General features: G+C 33.5%; 2 protein-coding genes across 2 annotated transcripts; both read left to right on the top strand.

Annotated features, from left to right (window-relative positions):
- The first annotated feature begins 2,030 nt into the window (after positions 1-2,030).
- On the top strand, positions 2,031-3,747 carry LOC113492400. The gene is made up of 2 exons (XM_026869881.1): positions 2,031-3,201; positions 3,427-3,747. The coding sequence occupies exons 1-2, from the start codon at positions 2,910-2,912 to the stop codon at positions 3,711-3,713; spliced, it is 579 nt and encodes a 192-aa protein (XP_026725682.1). The 5' UTR covers positions 2,031-2,909; the 3' UTR covers positions 3,714-3,747.
- A 476-nt stretch (positions 3,748-4,223) lies between these two features.
- Positions 4,224-5,712, top strand: LOC113491915. Its single transcript, XM_026869131.1, has 2 exons — positions 4,224-4,966; positions 5,351-5,712. The coding sequence occupies exons 1-2, from the start codon at positions 4,672-4,674 to the stop codon at positions 5,695-5,697; spliced, it is 642 nt and encodes a 213-aa protein (XP_026724932.1). The 5' UTR covers positions 4,224-4,671; the 3' UTR covers positions 5,698-5,712.
- The last annotated feature ends 4,303 nt before the right edge of the window (positions 5,713-10,015 follow it).

Here is a 10,015-nt window from a genome sequence, read left to right as displayed (position 1 = left end):
CAATTACAAACCTGCGTTACAAAAACAATGCTCTTACTTTAAAAAACAAATACTGCCGGAGTTTTCTTTAATCCAGAATTGTCGCAAATAATTTAACCGGTAGACATGGCAAACAGTTTCATACAAATTCAGGTTCCCGATATCAATCTAAAATCGATAGCGGAAGTATTTACGATCGCATCACAAACTACTCTGACGTTTCGCTGACACTGTTCATCTCAGCGCAGCTAGAAAATTTACAATATTTCCCTGCAAAATCAATTTTCACGATAGAGTGTTAGCTGGGAGCTCCTGTCTTCTCATCTGTGTAAAAAGTCACGTATTATGTACGTTCAACGGCTTCTAAAAGAATAATAGCCTCATAAGATGGGCGATAGTGATCACACGTCGAACGCTTAAATGCAAACAAACCCCTGGTTGCCGACAGTTTGAAAGCATACCTAGCCAATCGATTTACAGAATCGGTTTTCATCTTCACATTAATTCGCTGAAGTCAAAAATTTTTGATTACCAAAGGGATTTTGATTAAGGTTTGTTCGCAAGCTTAGGCCGATTTCGTTAAGCTCAAATAATTATAATGACCTCATGCGAACCGATCCCTTTCGATGCTGATTCAATGATGTTTTTCAATTGTATTACACAGTACGAATGTTTTGCGGTATTATTATTGGGCAATACATTTTAGGTATCGAATCGTTTTGCGGCGGATACTCGTACCAAAATTTCAGTAATAAATCATCCGTGAGGTTTGAGTATGATGGTATTTGAAAAGGGCCGTAAACAAAATCTGTCGTATACATGTTCGTTCGAACGAAAAAATGGAATCAATACAGGCGTGGACATTACTGTGACACACAACATCGGTACAAACTTTGGTTAGTGACTACAAGTTGTTTGTTATCTGATTAGTTGACTATTAGTTGTGACATCGCCTACATGTCAAGTTCGTCGAACAAGTTCCCTAAGCTTTATTGGCACTTATCTGTTGTAATTCGGCTTTTATTGTTAGTGTAATAAAGTGAATTCGGGCTTCTCTTTTAGTTTGTTCAACACGTCATCGAAATGTTACTCGTATCGGAAGAGCTAAAACTAATATTATGTTTGAAAGTAGGTCATCCCTTAATTTGGTAAAACAATGTTGTTGATTAAATTACTTTAATGGATCATCAACATTACTAGGAATATATTATGTAGGTTTTAAGTTTATATTGATGCGTGTCATAATACCAAAAAAGCTGATAATGTATTTTTTTTCACCTTCCTGCAGGTGAATACTTGATTCTACATAACTGAAATTCGGGTCTGTATTGTCATTAATCAAGATCTTCATATAAAAAATAATGTGATAACATTACCAGTTCAATTAATTATCACATTCCATAAACTAGGCTGTCCTAACGATGGGAAAATTTTAATCGCAAGGACTCGGGCAGATTACTGATGGGTCTAACGCATTTAAAGTTAGACCCTTGAATATTATATTGGATCAAAGGGCCAAAATTAAATTCGTGCCCTTACTATTGATAGCATAGGACTTCCCTATGAATATTATATGTATGTATATGCATAAATTTGATTATCCCTATTTTGCTACTCGTATGCTCAATTTTGTAACGGATGGACGAGTGGACATATGTTTAATGATTGGGATTTTAATGGATGCTCGGATAAGACTTAGAATTGTGAACACATGACAATATTATCAAGATACAGTAATCAGGATAATTGTTTCCGATGGGGCTTTAGTAGTAATTGAAGACAGTCATTGATATTATTGATAATATTCGTAGTGTATGGCCAAATTAAACCCTGTCTTGTTTGTATTGGTTTTCAAATTTTATTTTTAATATTTAGTACTAAGTAGTAATGTACATTTTTTTTTAATAGATATATAAGTCCAGCTTTCTAAGTGACCTTTTTAGTTATATATTTCCCTAAATTTTTAAGCAAAGAAGAAACTATAGTTCAAAATTATATTTGTTTCTTTTTTTTTGTATGTTTACGAAGTACGTAAATTGTATCTACAAAAGGCAAATATATTACCTTAGCATAGCAAATGTGTGGCGCACTAAGATTATTATCTGATGGGATAGTCCGTATTTACACTCTTGATACAGGAAAATACCTTGCAGCAACGTTTTCTTCGAACAAATCAAGACGAATAATGCCATGGCTTTTACGCCAAAGTGCTGCCAAATAATAGCCTGGTTTTCTGCATATTGCCAAATGCCAATAATAAAACAAGCACGGATACCTCATCTTCGCCGAAGATAACCTCAATACTGTTTCCTGCAATTACTATTTGATCCACGAAACTGCACTTCAGAATGCAAATAAAATTGGATTTGATCCAAAACTGAATATTTCTTATAGACACAAGAATCAGTAGTTATCAAAATCTCGTTATTTATAGCTTTCCAATGATTCCTTTTTGGGTAGGTGTATTGGTGGTAGTAAGGAGTCAGTGATAAATAAAGCTTTCATTCGAGAAGCTCCATAGGCCCTCTAAGGCCATATTATTTTGCGCCGGCTCCACTGAACCATGATACGATCCCGACAGTTGTAATTTCACGTCTGGGATGTTCCTTTTCTCTTTTTGTTTGTAATGTAAATTTTCCTCATTCTGTTGAGATCTCCGTCGGAATCTCCCATTGTATCGATGCAATGTCAGATAACAAGAGATTTAATAAAGACGACTGCTTGCCACTTATAACCGTGAAGAATTCCAATTCGTTTGTTTCACGGCGAGTTACATACATGATTACAAATGAGGTTTATACGATTTCGATCTGTATTTGCTTTTAGAAATGTGAAATGCTGTTTTAAATTTTAAAAGATATCTTCCTCGACTAACTGGATATTAAAAATAGTAACAAAGTACAAAGTAAAGTAAATGTAACCACGCTAATATGTCATGCAAAATTATCTTAAAATCCCTAAATGTTTTATTACTAATACACTTTATTTTACCAGATCAAAACGTCACAAAACTATTTAACGAGTTCAAATTGAAATACAAAAGATTCTATTATGGAGCCAAACACGAAAAGAATGCATTCAATAATTTTGTTAATAATTTTAATAATCTAAATGATTTCATTGCTAAACAACCTAATCAAAGCGTAGTTTACAAGCTCAATAAATATGCGGATCAGGACCCGGAAGAAGTTGATGAATATTATGGAATAAAAATCAAACCATGTGAGTCTAATTATAGTCTTACTTATTTGTTAAAAAGTGGTATTTAAAGTAAATAATACCAAAGCTAATGCTATTTTGAAATCGTATTTATAATAAATATGTAAAATAACGCTTTATACGGTCGGACCATGGATGGATGACTGTCTACGTCCTGACGAGCTCGTCACCGAAGACACGTTAAATTGTAGGTCTAAAAATAATAAGAAAATCAAAATATAATTACAGATTCTGAAGTACCCAAAAACGCAACTGCGAGGACCGATAGTGATGACTTACCGTTTTTGGAGGACATGCACCTATACAATCTGAACGAAGTAAATAATCTCTATCAGAAATGGATGAAAAGTATGGGGAAGCCAAATTATACGAAAAAATTGGAACGTGAAGTCCATTATTACAGATTTGTTAAAACCGTTGTGGAAATTAACAGGCAAAAGGCTGAAGGGAAGAAAGTGGAACTCGATGGAACTGCTGACATAGTACAACATCCTGACGATTATTTTTATGGATAAAATTGATTAAAATGTTCTATGTCGTTTTATTAAAACCTTTTTGTTAGAATTTGATATCAAAATCAAAAGTCATTTATTCAAATTAGGCTACTAAGAAGCTCTTTTTAAAGGTCAGATTACATTGGACAGCACCCAGTTACGTCCACCCTGCTCCGCTCTCTGTGTGCTTCTGGGAGAAAAGAAACGGCGCAACAAACTCCTCAGAACGCTGTCATTCCGTTTACAATTATTATTTTTATTATATAGTGCAAGTAATTTTTATTATATATTAAAGGTAACGAACATAGTTAGTCTAGTCATTCTACGATTACAGTTTTACTGATCACGGCTGACAGGTATATTAAAGAATATTATTTACTAGCTGTTGCCTCGAGCCCGCCCACAAAAAATCTAAAATGATTTCACTTTAAAATAAAATTTGGGTAAGCAGGATAAGACCCTGTGTGTATATAATTATTAATGTATGTTTTACACTTTTTTTTTTTATTTTTTAGGACGACAAATAAAGGTATACAATTAAGATGGGCGATACAAGTCTGAAATAAATTATACGGTATTATTAAGAAAATTTCTACATCCATCATGTATAACTCGGAATACAAATTATGATAAAACATCTACATCCAAGAAAATGAATAAGTAAAAGAGTCATATTTTTGATTGAATAATTGATCTCAAAGTATTTCTCATTTCGTCACACAAGATGATACTATATTGGTTTTGCGGTTATTCATCTCATAGAAAATTAAATTGAAATGCATCCATGAAATTAAGTATCTATGAACATCAAAATTTAATCAAGCCTGAAGGTCTGTGTTGTATCTCGTTCTCAGTCTATTAATTGACATTGAAACTACTTTCCCTTTACGTCGTCTAACAAATCAGTACTTCTCAAAGAGTAGAAGATTAAAAAAAGACCAATGAAGATTATTGAAGTCAAGTGAACAATTTTAATAAAATGATATACTGGTTCATAGCAGCGTTGCTAAATATCAGTCTATTATTAAATTGTGTGGAAGCGGAACAAGGAAAAAATATGTCAGTACTATTTGCCAATTATAAAAGCAAGTACCACAGGGTGTACAAAAGTAAAGAAACCGAACAAACAGCGTATCATAATTTTAAACTGAATTATAAAAAAGTTAATGAACTTAATGCTAATGATAAATTGCATCCTTCTTATGAGCTAACGAGATACGCTGATCTTAATCCTTTCACTATAAATCAAGCTTTTCAACTAGATATTCAACCATGTGAGTATTCTTTTGGCCTATTTATTCTTCAAAAATATCATATTCATAGAGAGATAGGCATGGATATGCCAAGAGACGCATTTGGCTTAAATTGGGATTGCTAACCCTCTATAAGCCGGTACATTGTAATAATTGATTTGTCTTCTGCTGTGAAGTTTTACATTATGACTTATTTTATTTTTACATATCTTAAATGCATAATTTGAGAAATTCGTAGTCATTCTGTCAAAATTGTTCCTTATTTTACCAATTTAGACTTCGCAGATAAATTTTAAAAAATAAAAAAAAGCAGGCAAAAATTAAAAATAAATTATGTATAAATCATTAGCTTAACTGTAACTTTACCCATACAGCAAATATTTAAAACTTCCTTTCATTTTATAGATATATATATCAGGAATATGACAAAACAAGCTAAGGCAGCAGCAAGGATAGCACAAAGTTCTAAGAAAGAAGATAGTCCAAAGGATTATGGATTATACAAAACATTGTTTAAAAAGCTTGGGGAGGAGAAATCGTCACAAAAGTTCGAAAACATTATGAACAATTATAACTATATAAAGAAGGTAGCAGATCTTAAAAAGAAATCAACCATATTTAATTTTGAATCTCGTCTAAACAGTAAATTGTTCTCTGGTAGCCATAATCATGGTATTGTCAACGATGGTGATGTTAATGATAACGAAACTATGTCCTTTAAAGATTTATTGACAAAACGGTTTTACAACTAGCATTGTTTTTTTTTTGCAACTTGTTATACTAACTTTTTAAATAAGGCGTCTACCTCAGCCAAGCTGTCCTAAATTGGTGAGTTCTTAGATATACGCCAAAACCTGCAAATATTCCTGGTGCACCGGTTAAAGAGAAACTACGTGACAACTGGCTGTCATGCTATGTTATTAAAAAGAATCATTATCATAAGAATAATTAATTAGAATGTGGTGAGGAAGGTCTTGAGCATGGATGTAGATGGATATCGGGGAACACGATGACCTGTGAAGCGATGGAGAGATTATGTAAAAGACGATAAGACTGCAAAGAGAGATGACGTCAAATAGAAGGGTATGAATGAAGAAGACAGGTTCGGCCCCAAATACAATAATTGGGATATGGGCAGAGGAATGATGATGAATGATCATTATTCAGCATCTAGTCCAGTCTAATAATGATCACGCTCGTTCCAATTAGAACCGTAAGAATACACATGAATAAGGTAATTTTTTGTTCAAACTGATGATTCGATAAGTGTGGACTTAAAGTAAAAGCAGCATGCGTCACGGTTTATTTACGGTTTCCACGTAATAAGTCGGAAATGACAAATATAACAAGACATCTCCAAGTCCAGAACCGAAACGATTGATGAAGACTACCAAATTTTGATGGATTATTTTGGTCAATAATTCAGGAGTGGATCACGTCTTAAAGTAATATTATAAATTATGGTTGTGGAAAAGAGATACCGCTTTACGCCACCTACCACCGTTATAAAACTTTCAGACCTAGTAGTAGATCTTCTAGAACTACTAGGTCTGTGTCCTTATACTATTTCGCTTTAAACTATCTAAAATGGAAATAAGAAAGTAACCTATGATATGTTTGCTTCTATTTCCCCAGATCCATGATTTAAAGGAGTTTGTGTCTAACCGCTGTCCTCCAATGGACTTTTTAGGGCAACGACGCCACGTAAACAAACATTATATTGTCCTGTAGTGTTTTACTTGCATTCTATTTGCGTTTAGCAGTAGTGGGAGAGGTGGTAGTGAAGGAACTTCTTGTAATTCATAATGTGTTGTAATTGTTTAGGTGTGATGATTTGATTTTGACAGATCTTAATTTTAAATTTACTTTAAAATAGGCCAAAGAAAAAATAATAATTAGAGGGACTCAAGTCTTGCGATCACGATTAATGAGCTAGTGTGACGGATTGACAGCAGGGCCCCAGTCATAGGATTCCACAAAGGTTTTCATCATTTTTAAAACCGCATTCAGTAAATGCTCTTCCGTAATGACGTTAATCATTAAATTACTTACTTACTCTAAGTCTTATATCGCACAGTTTCCAAAGAATCTTTTTATTGACATTTTTCACTAAACCTATATAATTATAACATGATTAAACCATACAAAATGATATTTCTTGTGTGTTGTAAAACAAAATTCAATCAATTCAACAAATCCATTTACACATAACAATAGTACAGGAAATAACATGCCAACATCCTAATTAATTTGACGATACAGATAGAATGTCTATTGTTTTCCTCACATTAACCGCAAACAATAGTATTTACTGTATTTAGACAAATAATTGAGGTCTTGGTGTCTTTGTGGATTGCACGTTCCATTCCAATGCAAACTAATAACAATGTGATTCTTTAAGTTACGTGTCTTTTTTACTAATTCTCAAACGGACACCAGTGAAGGAAATGAGGACAATATGACGATGGATTCTCCCCATACGCAGACAAAGTGTATTGATCATTGCTTAATCCTTTTCCATACGAGAAGAAGCATTTTCCCAACGTGAAATGTATCATCATGAAATGGACAAGCAATTAATTAATTAGTTTTAGTCGTCATGCCCACATACAATCTGCAAATAGTTTTGTGGGGTTTTATGTTAAAGTAAATGTTAATGTAAACTGTTTAATACATAAATAATAAAGAAATTACGTCAAACTAGCTGTTGCCTGCGGGCCCATCCGTTGCAAATCGAAAATGATTATGATCGGGATAAAAACTATCCTTTAAGTTAATTCTAGCCATAAACTGTCTGTGTACCAAGTTTCGTCTAAATCCATTTAATTTGATTAATACTCAAGATTGACAAACATCCATAATACAAAGTTTCGAGTTTATAACATTAGTAGGAATTAGGATATCAATATCAATGTCGTTAAGTGTGCCCATAGTCATAAAATAATCACTTATACAACAAACCATTACCTAAATTTTAGATTTTTGCGCAGCATTTTTATCTAGCAAGGCCACGATATAAAACTGACGTTACGTATCTCTGTGATAAAACCGGTCTGGGTGGCGAAATCTCTTCCATTATTTGTGCTTGAATACATTTGCGATTCACCACTACCCGTGTAGGTAATAGCTTAGAGTTTAGTTAGGGTTCTTTTATTGCTACACAATTTTATTTAAATAACTTTATAAATTCGAATTTTCGTTTCTTTTTTGTTATAAACGACTTCTAAAAAGGAGGTTGCTCAATTCAACCGTAGGTATATGTTCTTCTTCGTGATGCTAATGTACCGAGGTTTATTGTCTTGATGACATACATATAATTCTGCAGATATACTTTATTATCAGTTTTTAACGTGTCCGTCTGCGACAACGTAGCTCTTGAACGGGTAATTCGATTTCTAGACGGAATTTATTCATGGTATATGAGTCCAAGGTAGACTTTACAAAATGGCCTAAGCATGGCCATATTTTTTTTCACAACTCCTTAAATTTGTGTACTTTCTTTTAATTTCAAAACAAAGTTTGTCGGATGGTTTGTTTTTTAATTATCTTTGATGACAGTTAAAATTCTTTACATTCATTTAACCTCAATTGTTTTTATGTCAAGCGCCAAAAACTGAAACCGGAATATTAAAAAAAAATTAAACATAATGTTAACAACGTCTCAATTGTGCTAATTAGGCAGTTTTAGTCAGATTGTCAACCAATTAATTATAACTAATTACGTGCGGTTCATCTTACAAACAATTCGCTGTTTTTGTAACAAGCAATTTCCTGTTGAATAAACTACCAACATTTTGCTTTTCAGTAAATAATATTATGGTTATTAAGGATGTTATTGATATAATATTTTAGGCTAAAATGATATTAAAGTCAGAACACAAGAGAATAATATTCCCGCTTGCAATTGATATTGGAATATAAACTTATTTTTACAACATTCTGCTTTTATCACGTTACAAGAAAAATATGTGAAAAGTGTTACATTTCAGCTCAATACGGCAGAACAGTATGACAAGTTGTATAAATAAATGACTGACCTCATTGTTTTACATTTATCACGGAACTCCAAAAGCATACAGCTCGGAGTTATGTTTGATCCCATTCAAGTGAGCGCCGGATTGAAAGCTTTACACTGAACGTTATTCTGCCACTACGGAATTTCTCTTGGGATGAATCTATGCCGAAATAGATGGCTTGAACAACGTACAAACGTCGTTACGTTTGCAAGTGTTTTGTTCGACTCAAACAAAATATCTAGCGTTCGTGAACGGATTCTTATGAAAGCAGAATACTGTAGGTATGTAAACGTCCGCCTCCAAGCGAGATGCATAAGAAAAATGGCAGTTTGTCATTGATTGTAACTTGTTTTCAAACGGTTCAATGGAATGGTGTTCGTGAAAGAAAAATGTTCTTAAATTGTATGTGTGCAGTGGTGTGCGGGCTGCGAATGTTCTCCCCGCTTCCCTAGGGTGTCGTAAGACATGACTATTTGTCAGACAGATGGGCGAAAATGTCCAACTCACTTCGTGTCGTACGATTAACTTCGGACGTTCATCGTGTATGATCATGGTGATTACCTCGGTTTCCTTTTCTAGATAAAAGTTTATTTATCAAGGAATAAACTTTTGTTTTGTTTAAATTTTCGATCACTTCAGCAATGCGGTTGTTCTTGGAAGCCAGCGCTCGGAATAAACTGAAGTATCTTTTTAACGTAAACGTTCATCACGGTTAAGTTAAATCGGGTCTCTATAGAGTTTAGTACTATCGAAAATGACGACCATTGTCACTTTGAAAAAAGCAAGATGAAATACGTAGTAAACATTAACAGCATAATATATCAACATTCTCAAAACAAAATAAATCTCACCTATTCATCGTAATAAAAACCAGACAATCACCACAGCGTAAGGATCAATATATAGAAATTTACGGCATCATCATTGCGTAGAGAGACACTAAACCAAGCCGCAAGTGTTACTATCATCATTTACGAGTTTTCCAACTGAACTGTGTTCAATAATTCGGTTGTATGTGTACGTACAGTGGGAGCCAATAAAACAGACACAGTGC

Source organism: Trichoplusia ni, chromosome 3, assembly GCF_003590095.1.
Source record: "Trichoplusia ni isolate ovarian cell line Hi5 chromosome 3, tn1, whole genome shotgun sequence".
Classification (NCBI taxonomy): domain Eukaryota; kingdom Metazoa; phylum Arthropoda; class Insecta; order Lepidoptera; family Noctuidae; genus Trichoplusia; species Trichoplusia ni.
The sequence above is the reverse complement of the archived record's forward strand: the minus strand, read 5'-3'. Positions and strand labels throughout refer to the sequence as shown.